The sequence below is a fragment of the Pygoscelis adeliae genome, unplaced genomic scaffold (genome assembly GCF_000699105.1).
Source record: "Pygoscelis adeliae isolate BGI_AS28 unplaced genomic scaffold, ASM69910v1 Scaffold75, whole genome shotgun sequence".
In the NCBI taxonomy this organism is placed as follows: Eukaryota; Metazoa; Chordata; class Aves; order Sphenisciformes; family Spheniscidae; genus Pygoscelis; species Pygoscelis adeliae.
Window position 1 is genome coordinate 953,082 of NW_008824772.1, and position 16,728 is coordinate 969,809.

The 16,728-nt window shown below is 47.7% G+C and overlaps 1 protein-coding gene across 1 annotated transcript in view; it reads left to right on the forward strand.

Annotated features, from left to right (window-relative positions):
- Positions 1-16,728, forward strand: part of RGS9 (regulator of G-protein signaling 9) — a 37,536-nt gene that overhangs the window by 3,533 nt on the left and 17,275 nt on the right. Inside the window, exons 2-9 of the mRNA XM_009323769.1 lie at positions 6,386-6,482; positions 9,167-9,217; positions 9,389-9,495; positions 10,264-10,315; positions 11,361-11,419; positions 11,814-11,890; positions 13,660-13,741; positions 14,138-14,209. Coding sequence (XP_009322044.1) covers positions 6,386-6,482; positions 9,167-9,217; positions 9,389-9,495; positions 10,264-10,315; positions 11,361-11,419; positions 11,814-11,890; positions 13,660-13,741; positions 14,138-14,209 — 597 coding nt within the window. The remainder of the gene's footprint in view (positions 1-6,385; positions 6,483-9,166; positions 9,218-9,388; positions 9,496-10,263; positions 10,316-11,360; positions 11,420-11,813; positions 11,891-13,659; positions 13,742-14,137; positions 14,210-16,728) is intronic.

The following is a 16,728-nucleotide window of genomic DNA, read 5'->3' on the forward strand; positions in this document are numbered from 1 at the left end:
CCCGGCCACGGCTCTCCGGGGCCCCTCTGTGAGTGTGGGGTCCGAGGGGTGACAGCCCCATCCCCACCGGTTTGAGGCCGCAACCTGTTGCGGAGCCTTGTGGATCTCAGCTGGCTCCAGGGTTCAGGCTGGGGGGCTGAGGGGCAATGTGTGCTGAAGTCACAGAGGAAATAAAACTGTAATTTTGTTTATTTTTGTAGCTTAGCCTCAGCTGAATTATTCTCCTGACACGTTTTCTCCCTCTCCCATCTTTTTCCCCAATGACCCTCAAAACTGTGTCATTTCCCAGGGAAAAAACCATCACCTGTGGTGCCAGGCCGCTCAGTTCAGCTCTGGACCACGGTTGGTCCAGCGCACATGTTCCCAATGCTTCTACCTGATGTCAGCTTTCAGAGGGTGTATCATGGCCAACTGTCTGCTCTCTGCCTCTTTCCACTTTTTCAGAAATGAGCGTGTTTGTGACCAGAAACAGTTGAAAGAGTGGGAAGATGTATGCCTACACTTTTGGATGTGATGCGTAATTTTGTAAAGCATTCGGTGGTTTTTTTCTGTACCGTTCATTCAAAAGTGTAGCCAGTTTTAGTATGACTGGTATCTGCAGATTTTTAAAAACAGAGTGTTAAGCTAGCTTTTCTCCCACCCACCTCTCCTGCCTGTGGCTTATCCTGTTGAGTGGAATTAGCTGAATTTTCAGTGACAAGTACAGCCAGCCAGTTGCTGTTCAAGTCGTAGTTAGCTTTCCTGCAACACCCACGACCTGAGGAGGATTCCAGGGGGAGAAGGGGGGAAATTTGGGGCTATTCAGTGCTAAGGTATGAGCCTGGCAATACAAGCACTGTACTTTTTACACTAGAGGAAGTAAAGAAGGTATTTTCTTTGGTGCTGTGTCTTTCAAGGTAAATTTGGCTGGGGAGCCCTGCCAAAGGAAATACTCTGGGCCAAATTCTGCACTGAGTAATATTCCGTGGGGTTGCATGCGGGGGTGCAGAAGAGAAGCTGTGTGCTTTGAGAAAACAACCTCCAGCAGCTGTGCTTTAGCTGCTCCATAGGAGCATAGCAGCCTTTGCAAAGTGCTCTGAGTTCCTCAGGTGGGAAGATCTGTTACAATACAGCGAACCACAGTTACGGAGCATGCACCACTCACACTGTGAGCAGTGAGAGGGTTTGAGTAGTTCTAGTGCTTTGCAAGTCTTAAGACCTGTTAGCATGAGGAAAGGAAGCTCCTGGATGGTCAGCAAAAAGGCTTTGGCTCTCATCTCTGCTTTCATTCCTCCTCTGTTTTTTTCAGACCTCAGGGAAGCCATGGATGGAGCCTCGGCTCTTACATGGCAGTGTGGTCTGTACGTGGACGGCCGTGTCCTCAGAGCTCCCCTGAAATACCAAGCGCCTTGACTGGTTGCCTGTGGTGGGAGCTGAGGATGCTCAGCATGCATCCAGCAAGTGCCTTGCAGGCTTAGATCTGCGAGGAGCTAAAATCCTGGAGAGAGGCTTTGTTAATTGCTTAAGCCTGTGCTCACGCTGACACATAAGCTGTAACCGTGGGTTTGCTCCAGCTGCACGGAGGGATCCCTGCTGTGCTGTCAGGCTGCTGGCCTTGTTGCACCTTTGCAGCTGTGATGTGTTTCCGTGTGCTGATTCTCCAGCAGGCATCTTGTGACCACAGCAATCCTGCCATCGGACAGGGGGAGAGGAAAGGGGTTTGCTTTGGGGGTGGTGGGCAGTGCTGTATACTTGCTGTGAGGCTGCTCTCTGCATGACTTGAGCTGGATGCAGAGCTTGGTCTCATGGCCAAACCACGGGGGGATCAGGGAGCCCCCTCCAAGGCCCTGCAACACCTGCTAGTCCATGAAATACCCATGACTAACGCTTAGGTTGCTTTATTCTATTTTTTTCCCCTCCTAAACGATCTTGGTAAGAAGAATATTGGCACAAAAGTCTGTCGGGACAGGAGGAAGCCTCTGAAATGCATTTTGGCTACATGCGCTTGGCCAGATGCTGGGAGAGCTTAAATCAGCCCAAGCTCTTGGTGCCTGTGCCTGTCCCAGCAGCCAGGATCTGGCCTCCGTTGGGCATCAGCTGGCAAAGCAGGAGGCAGTGCTGGACAGGGTTGTGCTCTCAAGCGGCTGCTGGGCTGTGTATTTTTCCTTGCTGTGCTACATGAGCTGCATCGTGACTCATACCTCGTGGGAAGGGCTGATGGATGCCACTCGCCTTTTTCCTCTGCCTCCTCCTTACTCTGGTCCCTGATGGCTCCTCCCGAGGCAGCTCTGCAACCTGGGAGGGACTGGCCCAGGATCTGCAGCGTGGCTGGGGGCTTCTTCAGCCTGGCTTTGGTTTTCTGGGCTTACACTCTCTAGCAGCTGCTGGCCCTCATCTGCCTGGATATTTCTCGAGGTGTATGAGCATCCAAATCGTGTTTTTGCTGGAAGGAGCTATCCATCGGACTCCTGCTCTCTGTTTAAGTGAGGCCCTGGATATGGCTCGAGTTGAGCTTTAAGCCAAGCTCAGCCTCATCCCGTCCTTCCTTTCCCTATTCCAGATGGGGAGATGCTGGTGCTACGCATTTCTGCGGAGCATTGCATCGAACGTGACATGCTCTGAGCAGCCCTGGTGAGAGACAGTGGGCCCAGCCAGGCAGGACTGCTTAGGTTTGGTTTTGCTGCTGTGTGGGTTTAAGTAGAAGACTCGGCCAGAGAGGCGATGGCAGCACAGTGAGGGAAGAGGGAGCATGTGGAAAGGGCCAGCTAGAGCCCTGCCCTCCCCATTCACAGATTTACTTCCTTTGGGTGTGGGATTGCTGTGCACTGGGTGGGAACAGGCCTCCTCAGCTTTAATTAAGAAAAAGCAGGAAGTTTTAGGTGGTTAACAATTGATTTTTTTTTTTCATTTCTTCTTTTTTCTGATCATCCATGAATGTACAAAGCAGGATTGTTAGTTGTAGACCTAGAAAACAACTGAATTAGCCTTCTGAGGCCAGAGTTGTGATGAAGGACTGTATTGCTACCTTGGAAATCAGAGCAGGGAGGGATGATCTTTGCAAACAGTACCAGGCAGCGAGGGGGCTAGAACTGGGCAAATACTCACCATGGAGAAAACAGATGTTTAATTATAGCACCAGGGGTGGGCACTCGGCTGTGAGCTGGACCCTGCTGGGAAAATTTGTCTTTCTTACATCTGAAGCAAAGATGCCTCTGTCTGGGTTGATGCTGAGAGGGGCTGAACTACTCACCTCAGAAGTGTTTTGCTGTTGCGTGTCGGAGTCTCAGCACCCAGAGCCTGACGCTTCTGCAGTGCGGATGCCCGGACCCTGGGGAGCTGGCGGTGCCCGAAGGGTAAAGCTCAGAGAAACAAGGATGGGAAACGTACCCGGGGTAACTCATCCAAGCAATCCATCATCGGTCATCTGTCCCCACTGCTCCCTCCCGTGGGAAAGCATCCATACTGGATCCATCCTCCTCCTCCAGAACTATGGGCGCCCTGTTAATCACTAATCGTTTGCAGAGAGGACCCTCACCTTCCCTGGGGCTTCCCACGTGCTCCTGAAATGCAGGGATGCTTTTTTTTATCATTTGCGAGTTCGAGTTTTGCTTTGCGCTCAGTGAACCCGGTAACTTCTTGCAATCAGATGGGGGGCAGACAGTTTTCCTGTTGTTTCCTCTGTGGCTTTTGGGGTAAGGTCACCTCCATGCAGAGATTCTGGTTGATCCGAAGGGAAACCTCGGTGGGGCTCGTGCCTCATGGTGGTTCTGTGCTTGAGGTGAGCTCACCCCAGAGCCTGGCTCCTTAAGCAGTCCTCCTGTTGGTATTTACCTCAGTGCACATCTCCACCCATCAACCAGCATCAGGAAGTGGCTTCCGACTCTACAAAATTCAAATCAGACAGTGCTTCCCTGGCCAAAAGTGTGACAAAATGTGCTAGAGCCCTTAGCAAAGCGAGCAAATGTTCCCACTGTATTTTAACCAGCCCTTCTGGCCTCCCACCATCAGGCTGGTGCTGATAGCAACTCCTAATTGCCAGCAACCTGTAATCAGCAGAATGTTCCCTTAGGAGAAGAGGAAGAGACAGGCTGAGTTTTGATCAGCAAAGTGCATGGTTTGCAGCCAGAGCAGCAGGCACCCCCCAACAGCAGCTCCCTGGCTCATCTCACTTTTTTCTTTTTAATATATGTTATTTCTCCAACGACGAGGGAGCCTGGTGGGGTATGAATGCAACAATAGTCTGGAGCTCTTTGCTCGTTGAAGAAAGGGAACATGCTGTGCTGGGAGGCTGTGTGGGTTTCTGAGCCAATTCCTTGCTCTTGGCTGGTAAAGACCTGTCTCTCGAGCCCACCGGGGAGCGAACGGCAGCCCCATGCTGGGGCAGGGTGTGCTGTACTGCTTGTAGGGAACAAGTCCTGCTTGAGCCTGGTGGGACCTGGCCGGTGGTCACGGCACTGCGGTACAGTGGTGATGAGCAGCACTGTGTTTACCCCCAGTATCCCTGTGTGCTGACAAGGCGCTGTCTGTGGTGCGGGCATGCAGTTATGGAAGAGTAGGCGACTCCCCCAAGATCACCCGCGTTTGCTTAGAGGGAACTGAATCTGAGTTCCCTAAATTAGTGCCCTGCCTGCTGGACCATCCTGCCTCACTTCATCTCACACAGCTACACGGGCATCTCTCCGCGCCCAACCTTCAACTTGCTGAGGCCAATATTGGGGGTTCAGTTAAAAAGTCTAAAAAAGTCTTCATATTCCATGGCTTTAGGTCTGGTTTTGCTATTTTAAAATATTTTATATAAGTATTTATATAAATATTTCTGTGAAATTTTACCAGGCTTCTCTGTTTCAGTATTAATTTGACACTGGCTTTAAAAACAGTTGAAAATCCATTTTTACTGTCAAGCCCAGAGTGCATCCTGTCACTGCAGGCTTAAATCCTCACTGAACTTGGCAAGACTTAGGACCGAAGTCACTGTGGTGCCTGTGAAGACAATACCCTTCATTATGTGTGAGTGTCATCAAGTCACACTCATTAAATCCTCTAATCCTAGTTAAAAAGCTACAGCCTCACCCAAAATGAATGTGCAGAGAGACCAAATTGGTCCTGTTGGACCAGTTTTGATTTACTATCTTTGGACACAGAAGACAAAAAAAAGAGCATCTTCCATAAAGCGAATGTTCTCACGGCACTCAGATAATATAAACCAAGGAGATGAGGAGTGTGCCCAACCCCACCCATCTGAGTGGAGGATCCCGAGTGCAAGCAGGAGGCTCTTGCACTTTTAGGATGGTGCTAGCAAGAAGTCAAATATAAGAGGAGGAAAATACCTTTGAAAATCTTAATCTTAAAAAAAAAAAAGGGGGGGACGGGGGGGGGAAGTCTGGCCCTGAGGGTGAGACTCATCCTCCGTAACATGATCTGTTAGAAACTTAGGCAGTGAGTCTACAAAGGAGTCATTGGCATCCCTCAGAAATCAAAGGCAGGAGATGCTGCCAGATAGGTGGGTGAGTTTCTCCGGATGGTGTGTCTCTGCCCCATCCCCAGAGGGACTTAGTTTTGCTGCCCACAGACAGGGCTAAGACCCTGGGTGGGTGCATCCGTCCACAAGAACGGCCGGAGAGTCTCTTGGACACCTCCTTCCTACGAGCTGGGCTCTATTTCTGTGTTTGCAGTCTGCTTTCCCACACACAGATTCTGGTCCCTGCTGTAATCGGTCCTTGGCCAGCTTTTCAAAGCCTTGGCTCGGGTGGTGGCTGTGCTTTCTCAAAGGACGGGCTGTTCTCATCTCCCCTGGGTTTGAGCTTCTTGCTCAGCCCTGGAGCAAAGCGGTGTGCTTTTCCTGTTGCTCTTCTAAAGTCCTGTCTGGTTATTATCTGCAGACCAGAAACAGAACCTTTGCTGTTTGGTCTCCAGCCAAAATATAGCTTATTTCCTTGGTGCGTGGTGCAGTATCTACAAGTCTGTGCGCAGCTGGGGTATTTGTGCAATAGAAGCAAAGATTTTATTTCCTCCCTCCTTTTTCTTTCTTATTGCCCCAGCAAATAGCCCACTGAGCCAGAGAAACACATTTATGGGTAGCAGAGTTTTGTTTTTTTTTATTAAATATTTTTTTTTTTTAGCTCAGCTCTCATGGAGTGGTTACATCCTGTCCCTTGTCTGCTAACCCCGGCAGTGTGTGAGACTTCTGTAGGAGGGAGTGGCACTGTGAGTCAGTGTGAAAGCTGACATGGTTTGGAGGTGGCATCTCTAATGGAAAGGGGAGGTTTGGAGAGGACTGTGGCCATTGCATCTGTTCCAGTGGCATGCCACTGCACACCCTTCTGGGATGCTGTCCAGAGCTGCGGTGGTCCTGGGGCTCCCTCCTGTCCACTCCTGTAACGCGTCCGGTCCCTGCCATGCTTTGCAGATTGAAGCACTTATGATGGAGATGCAGAATCCAGACACAGGCATCAAGATGCAGTCACAGAGGGTGATGATCACAAACATCCCACACGCTGTGGCAGGTAAGAGCTTCGCTGGGGAAAGGGACTGGGCCAAGGAAGTTCATCAAAGAAAAGCTGTGTGTGGACGCCGTGGCCACCCCAGGGTTACCACTGCCTGGGTGCATACTGGAGCCTGTGTTCCCAAAAATATTTGCCATACATCCTTTGAAACATACCTGCTCCTTTTGTCTCATTCTCACTTGTGTCTCATTTCACTCCTAGCTCTTTGAATCAGACACACAGAGATTGATAATCATGCACTTTTAGCTGTCTCACATGAGTTTAACTCAAGTGACCTTGCTTTCTCTTAGCATACAGGTGAATAGGTGCTTCAGCCTCCAGACCTGTCGTATTCCTGGTGGGGCTGGATCATAAATAAGGATAAATATTAAAATCCAATTAAAATAGGCAGACTGGAGTCAAACAACTTCAGAAATGAACAACAAACCATTAGTCTCCCTTTTAACATTGTCTGCTAATAATCATTTTTCTTCAGTACACAGGAAAAGAACAAAATATCCAACCCACTTCTCTGCCTCTAAATGACAGCTTTTCCTCCTTCAGGCAGGCTGAAAAAGAAACAGACAGGGAGCTGTGCTGTGCTGTGTCACGTATGGTGTTACAGGCAGCTCTTATCGCAGTCTCCTTTTTGCCTGCTAGCTCCTTTCACAGAGCACTACCAGTACCTCTGCTTCCCTGTTCTCCAAGCCTCCACAAAAGCTCTTGTGAAGCATCCTCCACTATAAATATTCACACACACTATACCAAAGTTTCCTCCTCCTGCTTTGGTCTTTCTGCAGCACTTTGAAATCCAGAACACAAACTCCCACTGAAAGCAGTGAGCTTGCTCCAGGCAACTCAGGAGACAACTTAGCCAAATAGATTAATTTTTCCCCACTGTATTTGCAAAGCCCAGTAGGCCCTGTGTGTTGTTTGCCCCAATTTTTTTAAAAAATGAGGAAGCAGAGGCACTGAGATGAAGTCACTTGCCCATGGGTACAGTCAGTCAGTGAAAGGGTAAGGAGAACTTAGACGACATCTGAAGCTTGTTCTCAGCAGCACCCTCCATGCGTTACAGTACAAACCATATCCTGGCTTACATAGCTATTATGCAGCTGAATTTGGTGGAGTGCTTTGCATCTGCAAAGGATCTGGCCTTGCCTCCCCTAGCTGTTAGTGAATAGTTAAGGCAGCACTGCAGAAAAGTTTCCCCCGTACTGAAGATGACGTGCCAACTAGATTAAGTGCAGGGGAAACAAGTACTTCTCTTGATGTCTGGCCAATGTAAAATACCACTTCCTAAAAGTCCGTGGCTAGGTGATGTGGAGGGAAGATGCCTATTGGTGTTCATCCTCTTTGCGTGCTGTCTGCTTTATTCCGGTTCCTTAGCTGGAATTGCTGCAAGTTCCCTCTTGTATAAGTCATAAATTCTAGTCAACTTCTGATAGGCAAGGGAGTTACAGTCTCCTTGCGTGGCAGTCATCGCTCTCTAAACTATGATATTTGTAGTGTTGCGCGAGTTGCGTATATACTGATTGGCTTCTGGGTGTTGCAAAAGAGATTGATTCATGTTTAGTGAGGGAATGGTGAAGACATTAGAGCAGTGGACACAGATCCACTGAAGAGAGCTTGGCTTTTCATGTGCAGGAAGCTAACTAGTTAAATTCAGTGTCAGAAAAATGGCTCACAACAGAAAAGGCAAATAAACCTTCATGTTAAATGCGCACCTTGGGGGAAAATGCTTACAGAGAGAGCTGTCTAGAAATGAGTGATGAGATAATCCTTTAATTTAATCTATTTCAGGAAGCAGGCAGTAGGATAAGAGCTCTGAGCCCCTATTAGAAAGTTAAGTCATCACTGCAATGTCAAGAAAGGTCAACACCTCAATCTGCAATCCTAGGGGACGTTTGGAGGAAAAGACCAATAACTGATCAGGGAATGAGTACATTTTTGCCCTATTTAAATGGAAGGAGGTTCATGATATTTCCCCCCGCAGAACATAAAACTAAAACTGCTGGAGGTTTATGCTGACTATGGGTATGACTGGCCACACCCCACCAAAAGAACTGGGAGAGATGAAGTGTTTGTGAATGCAGAAATCTTGTTTCCCTTTGATATGTCCTGTGACCACTACCACTTGGATCTGAGACTCGGGCATCCCTTCTGCACTGAAAGTCATGTCTCTTAAAGGACTCGAGAGGACCAGTCGCTGGTCTCTTACTAAAACTGAGACAGGACCGTGCTCTGTGAACCTGGAGATACTTTGCAGTGAATCTTTCAAGACAAGACAGTGCAAAACAAGGGGCACTTCACCCTTGCTGAGCATGGAAGCCGTTGCATTGCTTAAGTCCTTTCTAAGCCAATGATGAGGGTTTAAGTCTTGCTCAGGCCATGTGTGCTTCTGCACACTCACGCTGTGCCATCCTGAGGGCAACTGCCTGTCTCGGGCTCCCTCTCTCAAGGACTGATGCCTCTTTGGTCAGGAGGAAGCCTGAATGACAGCATGTCCAGTGAGAGACCGGCAATGCATTTTATTGCTGCTTCTCTTGTGTGGTGCATTTGAAAGCATGTTTGCAAGAAGGGGTCTGTGCACTCGGTGGGATCCAGAGCACAGTGAGGGGTGAGGACTGGAGAGGTCTCGCTTTGGCCCATGGATTTTGGCACACTCCCAATTTCGAGCACCTGACATTTTCTTTGCTTTACAGGTAATGATATATTGCAGTGGATTCTCCAACGCTTGCAGATCACCGAGGAAGGTGGGTAGAAATGTAAAAATTGAGGCTTTTTTCAGCTTTGAGTTGTAAAACTTTAAGGTCTCCATAGACAAAACCTTTTAGATGAATTCTTCTCTCCTGAGTAGCAGCTTACTTTTAAATTCCAGTGCAGTGTTTCTGTGCAATCAAAATGTCTGCCTTCTTCATTTTCAGAGGCACTCCACCTGGGAGACCTGTTTGTCAAATATGGATACATCTACCCTCTTCAGGAGCCAAAGAATCTCACCCTTAAGACAGACGGCAGCCTGTACAGGTTTCAAGTGAGTTGCACCTTGTCTAAAGCCATTGAGAGGGAGTTCAGCACTAGTTTTAAAAACAGGCAGCTGGGGCAATTCCCCAGGAGCTGTAGTCGTGAGGAGGCCATGCTGTGTAACCGTGCTAATCGTTCCATGTGCAGGAGGAAGGGATCCACAGAGAAGCCTCGGGCCAGTTTCCCCAGTTCTGTGTGTCAGATTACAGTTTGCAGGCAACCTAATATACTTCCTTCAACTAAATTAGCATACTTGTTCAACTTCAAAATAGCTGTGCTTTCTTCCAAATGTGCGTTCCCTTCCAGGTTTTAAAGTAGCAAATGGAATCGCTGGTTGAAAATAGAATGATCTGGGGAGACTGAATAATGAATATACAAAAAGCAGAGTAATAACGGGATGTTATAAAGATTCATGGTTGGACTGTTTTCACTACGATGGCAAATTAGGGTATCCTCCTTCGTACTTTGAATGAGGAGTCTGGTTCCCACATAGTGCCAAATTAGGCTCCAGCATCTCAGCCTGAATGCTCAGGCAGCAGTGAGAGGTTGGCTATATTAACCAACTGCAGAGCAGCAGTGGATTTGACAATGGCAGTCTGCTGACTTCAGTTCTCCTGCTGTAGCTGGCCTGCACCATTGTGCAAGCTGACATGCAGAGCTGAGGCTCTGAGTATAGCAGAGGAGAACTTTCCTCTCCCTCCAGTGTAGGTGGTGCTGTGCGCCTCTTGGCATGAGTTCAAGGCTATCGTGCACTAACGAAAGGCTTGTTTTTCTGCAGACCCCCTATTTCTGGCCCACGCAGAGCTGGCCTGCTGATGACACAGACTATGGTAAGTGATAGCGTTGTATGTGTTTAGGAGGCGTAGTGCAAGCAGTTTGTGTGCACGCAGTCCTGCACCGTGTTTGCTGTTCATCTTTTTGTGCTGTGTATCCACATGTGATGACCCACCCTTGCATTTTCTTTCATTATTTTGTGAATAACTCTTGGTAATGCTGAATCGAGGGAACGCTCTGGATGTGACCGCCTTGTGGTGGCCTTGATGAGAGAAAGTGCTTAAGCTTCTCTTACGTTCCACTGAGATCCATCAGACTGGAACACATCTGAAATACTCTGCTGGGTATGGAAGACTTTAAGCACAAGGTTAGATTTCCCTGAATAGTTAAGTGTATTCCTGGATCTGAGCCCAAGACTGTCTTCCTGTATATTTGGATCAAGCCCTGCATTCAGAGATAGTTCTTTCTTTATATAATGCACAGTGACTCCCAATATTTCCTGATGATTTCCATATCAATCTTCTGTTGCCTTTATAATGCTTTTTATTATAAGGCTGGTCATGAAAGTTGGGCTGATCAGCTTGGTTTGCTCCTGTGGGCTGTGCAGTTCACAGACTGATTTGTTTATACCAAGATTGTCGTCTGTGGCTTTTACCTACATTATGCTGTAGATCTTCTGGGGAAATAAAACAGCCCATTTTAGATTAGAATGCTTTTAATAGAACTTGGAACAAAACATTGGCCTGTATTTGGAAAACTTGGAAGTCAAACTCTGAAGAACCTCAACATCTTAAAGATTTGGTCCAGTATCCTTTGACCTGTGAAACCCTGGCTGAGTTCCCAAAGGAGGAGTGACTGCTGGCAGAAGGCACACACTATCTGTTCTGTGTGGCTGCTCCCAGCCTGGGCACTGGCTCGTGAAGCATCAGTGACAAAGTGAAAGCACCAAGTTCATTTTTCTTCAGTGAGCTCTCGTGATCTTGGAGCTCATGCCTGGGAAGATACTGTAACAGAGGAGGATTCCTGTGGGTAAATTTTTAATTGTTCTTGGATTTGTTGGTCTAAGTATAACTGACTGCTTATTTGCTTCTCCCTCCACAGCAATTTACCTAGCAAAGAAGAACATTAAGAGGAAAGGGATTTTAGAAGAATATGAAAAGGTAAGGAGATGTTGTACTTGTTCCATTGCAAGCCACTCGTTTGCTATAGCTTTAGCTCTCTGTTGCTAATGAATGGAGCCTGCGTGGCAGTTCCCTCTTCAATTGCATGAGGCATTACTCCAGCAATGTCAAAAGCCAAAATTTTGGAAGTGAAAAAGTGGCCAGTACAGGAAAATACTCTGAAGTCATTGATAATTTTAACGGGGATAATTGCTCTCCTTGCAGTGGTATTTTTGAACTGTTGCAATTCATGTGATTATGTTCAGAACAATCCAGATTTCTTGGCTTGGTTGCCAGCCTGGCCTAGCTGAGCTATGGAGAGTCAAGAAAACCCTGGCATGGGAGCACCTTGTCCAGAACTTTCACACTAACAGCTTTTTTATTTTTATTCCAGGAACATTACAACATGCTCAATCAAAAAATAAACTACAAGTGGGATTTTGTAATTATGCAGGCCAAAGAGCAGTATAAGTGAGTTGACTTGCATTCCCTTATTTGCATCATCGGGGCGGGTATGAGGAGGCAGAGCTTCAGTGTCTTGGTACACAGTTAAATTACAGTTTAAAAACATAAACTGCAGCTTTAAAATAACTTGCAAGTGTCCCTCAAGATTGTGAAACAAACCTGCCTTTCATATCAGCTTAGGGTTCGTCCAAGTGAACTTTGTTCACTTCGCACTTTGCGAGTGAAGGATTTCATGACTGGACACCCACTTGCAAAGCCTCACCCTCGCCTGCTGCACCTGCATTTCTCTCCCCAGCTGGCATTTGTCTGCCAAAGACGTGGAATCGGTGTGGTTTTTGAGAGCACAGGCGGGGGTGAGTGCCTTTCCTGCCGACACATGTGCATACCTCTTTGCAAATGGTTTTTGCATGTGCATAAGTGTGCAGGGGGAGGTTTAGATTTTGCACCTGATGTGACTCCCTGAAGAAACCGAGGTGTGATGCTGCAGTGTGCACGCCCTCATTAGAGACAGTTTCTTTTAGCTCAGGGTTGTCCTTGAGCATTTGTGGATCAGGCCACTGGACTTAGGACCTGTTATTGGTCTGGTTCAATTACAGCTTGCACATGTCTCACAGCTGAACTGAATGGCTTGAATCAAGAACAGTAAATGTTCCCAGCAGGGACTTCTGGAGAAAACCCTGAAGTGCATACTTAGGCACCCAGTGAAAATTGCTTGACTTTAGGAGCTGAATCCTTCAAATTCCCAGGAAAGTTAGTGAATGTGAGATGGGATTACTCCTTTGGAGATAGGATCTTTCCTACTTCTGTGGATTCCTTTTTACCTTTTTTTGCCTCCCAGCACAGCAGGCACTGCCTCTGCTGTCAGCAGTGTTTCTGTCTTCACTGGGATGGTAGCCAAGTCGTCAGAATACAGCTCATCAGATAACTGTCTCATTAAACACGAGACTGTTGTTCTTGTAAATTGAGGTCAGACATGGGCTAAGAGATGCCAAATGCAGTTTTAAAGTTAGATACCGAGACACTGTCTGAACTAGTAGATTAAACACGTCTGAGGCTGTTTGATGATGATACTGGGGCAGACTGGTGCAGAACAGCCCGCATCCACCCTGTTAACCACAGCAGGGTGGCCACATGCAAACAGCCTTTTGGGAATACTCCCTTGCCCATGCTAAGTCCCAAATTGTGCTGCGGACTTGTCTGGGAAAGAACTAGTTGGTCCAAGCCCAAACCATGCTGGTGCTTCTTCTATTTAATAGTAGAGGTGTTTTGGGTTTTAGTGCCTGGGAACACTGCTTGGCCCCATTTCCAAATCATTTCTGTGAGAAATGCCCCCCCCTTACTGCAAGATGGGGACAAGACATGTCCAGGATGTATCTCTGCGTGGCAGTTCTCAGACACTGCCCGGAGACATCAGAGATGGATAAACATGAGGCAGCAGGACTGACCACAAGTAGTGCGTTGTTAGCGTAAAACTCTACTAAAGGGCTGTCTGTCTAATCAAAAGAGGATGTGTCTGCTCCCAGCTGAGCTCAGGAAGACGATGATTTCTCAAAAGCTACAGTCATGTGTGGCCATGTGAACAGCATGATCTGCAGTCCAGAATTAGCCGGGGTAAGGTGTGGTAAGGAGGCTGCAACAGAGCATCGCGCAGTCAGGCTGGGACCCGCGGGGCAGGGGAGACTGGAGGTGTGCCCCCTTTCTCATTCCACTGGTTTTAGGAGAGGAAAATTCATGAATTCCCCTGGTAGAGTTAAATCCTGTTCTTGGCTTTGCAGGGCAGGGAAGGAGCGGAAGAAGGCAGACAGGTACGCCCTGGACTGCCAGGAGAGAGCCTACTGGCTTGTGAACCGAACTCCTGTAAGTAGAGGACGTTGTCATGTGGGTTTAGTGCCTCCCTGCAGCCACCTGGGACAAACTCCCGCACACTAAGGGCATGGCTGTGGACATGGCCTCTGGGCTGTGCACCCTGTCGCTTCTCCTCGAGGAAGGGGTCAGCCCAGGCCTGCCCTGAGTCCACGCCTTTCTCGTTGGTTGCTCTCAAAGGTGCAAGGGAGGGAGGTCTGGCTGTAGCACCCATGCTTGGAGGGGAGCATTGCCAGATTCGGGGGGCAGAGTTCCCCCGGGGCACTGCTGGCTGAGAGCTGCTGGCAGTGGAGCCCTTCGGGGCTCGGGGGTCTCCTCGTGCATTTGTGTGAACCACAAACTTTAAAACAAATGAGTTACAAAGCTATTGATGTTTCTTGTTCATAACAGCCCGGCATGCTAGATGTCCTAGAGTATGGATTAGACCGCGTAACAGATCCCAATGAAAATAAGGTAAACCAGGTGAGACAGGTTTTCTTTTCACACCTACTGAATTTGTGCGGGAGGACCCAGACAATGTCCCTGGGATTGTGGTTTTTTGGGCACCGCAGGCTGAGCGAGTCAGCTCAGCCGTGATAGCCAGTCGGGCCAGAAGTTGAAGCCGTCTCATTGTCCGGGGGGTGGGGCCCTCAAAATAGGCTTTGGCAGCATCTTTTGGCTTGAAAGTACTTTGTCAGCTTTCTTGCCACACCAGTTAGTGTGAGCGTTTAGCTACAGGACATGTTTTCTCTGCTGGTGAAGCTGCATTAAGGAATCCTCTACCTCCAGATGCTTGTTGCTGCCTTTTTATTAGTGGTGAATGGACTGTGGGGGGTTGCGGAGCGTGAAGGATCAGAGGAAAGATCCAGGTTTACAATGAAATAACAGAATACCTCCAAAAGGGTAATGTGTGGCAAGAAGATGGAGAAGTTGGTGTGGTGGATAGGAGACACAAAATGTTGCCTAAAAATGCATATTGTATAGCTAGACCATAAAGAAACAGAATTAATGAACTGAGACCGTGGAGGCTGTTAACTGGGTGGGACTGGTTCAGAGTCCACAATAAGACATGTAGTCAGTGGATGAGGAGCTGCTCGTCTCTTTCTTCATCAGTCCTTTTCAGCAATCCTGCATTTGTGCACTTAATGGTGTTCACTTGCACTTAATGTTTTTTTTTTTTCATTTTAGTCAAAGTGTCTCTCAGCAATTAAATGCAAATGTTACTGCGATCACATTCACTGTATTCCCACAACTTCTTATTTTTGTAACAGCCTTTAAACATCTCAACAGCCAGAGGCAGGATAATTGCTTTGGCCAACTGTGTTCTGTTGCTATAGAGACTGAAAATGAGCAAAATGTAGGGTTGGGGTGTATTTTATTTTTTCTTGTTGTAAGTAGCAGCTGCCGAAAGCCTTTTGTTTTGTTTTGGTTTTTTTTTTTTCATTTTTTAAGAGAAAAGGAGTGGAGGAAAGGGAGAGGGATGGAAAAGAGGAGTAAGCCAACTTCTCACCCACAGTTTTACAGCTGACATGGAAGGAGATTTTAGGTTTGCAAACGGTCTGAAAGCCCGTAGCCATCTGCCAGCTGCTTGGTAGCAAAGAGGAAGTGAGCTGAGGGATCTCCGTTCAGTTCCCACCCTGGACATAAGAGAGATGGTCGATTCCTCTCGTCAGCAGAGACTCCAAGGAGGGCATGAGCCAAAGGACACCAGCTTTGGGCTGACTTCACTGCCTTTCTCCTTCAAGCTGATCTCTGAGTTATGCCTCCTCTCTGGAGGCTGAGCTGAAGAGGGAAGGTTCTTCTTGCTCTTTTTTTTGCTTTTGAAAGAGCGATTAACAATACACTAGACAGCCAAAAGCCCACGTAGAGCCACCTTTGGACTAGGAGCTTTTTTTTATTTCTGCAGGCTGCTCCCTCAAACACCTGTGGCTCAACTGCCTTTGGTGAGCAGAAAGGATGGCCCAAGCTCTGCCGGTAAATGCTAAGCTGGACTGTGCTTTGTTGGCCGATGAAGGCAGTGCGGAGTTTTATTTGTGTTTTCTGTGCGCCCAGCCTCTGGCTCTGACATAGGTGAAACGATGAGAGCAGAAAATGAGTGCATGAATCCAGTGCCCATTTATTTGATTTCTGTCTGTTCATGCTCAATCTAGCTTTACTTTGTTGGCCAATTAGCTTTCTTTTATCTTGACAGCTGAGAAAGAAAATATTCCCGGTGATAATTAATTTCTGACATCAGAATGACTTCTTTGAAGCTGATACTGGCATGAACATCTCTCTTTCACTTGGCTCAGACCCTTTGGTGGGCTGCTCCCTCCTTAATTGATAGAGTCCTCTGGGGATAAACAGGTGCTCAGCCAAACATCGCACTCCTTTGAAAGGGACTTTTATTACTGACCCATTAGCATCCCTCGTGGTTATAATGAGTTAGGAGTTGTAGTTGGGCAGGAGGAATAAGGCAGAAGTAGCCACCCCTTGAACAGCTAATTAAGGGATGCTTTAGCCTTTTGTTACCCAGGTCTCAGGCTCATGATTGGGCCTCACTGCTTAGAGAGTTACCAGGCAACTGCCAGAGCCTGCTGACTCGCCTGCAGGTACACACTCGGCTTTTGCCGCCTTCTGTAACCAGAAAGTCTTTCTGAAAGGTGCTTTAGCTTAGCCAAAAATCACTGCGCTGGATTCAGGGACTGCTGAATGAAATGCCCTGGCTTGTTGTACGCAGCAAATCAGCCACAGGTCATCGTAGTCATTTCTGGCCTTTAATTTCATAAGTCTTCGTCAGTTTGGCTGCCTGATAAATGCATAGGTTCTGCTGCATCCATCACATCTTTTTAAATAACAGGGTCAGAAGCAGATAAACAAGATAGGGGAAAACTGGCAATTTGAATGAAACTGGGCGTATGGACTGTTACAGATTTGATTTCCAGCTGTTGGGCTGGAAGCACCAGCACAGTGGAGACGCATGTTGAGATGATTTTATGCTAGACTTAGAATTTGCCTCTGGC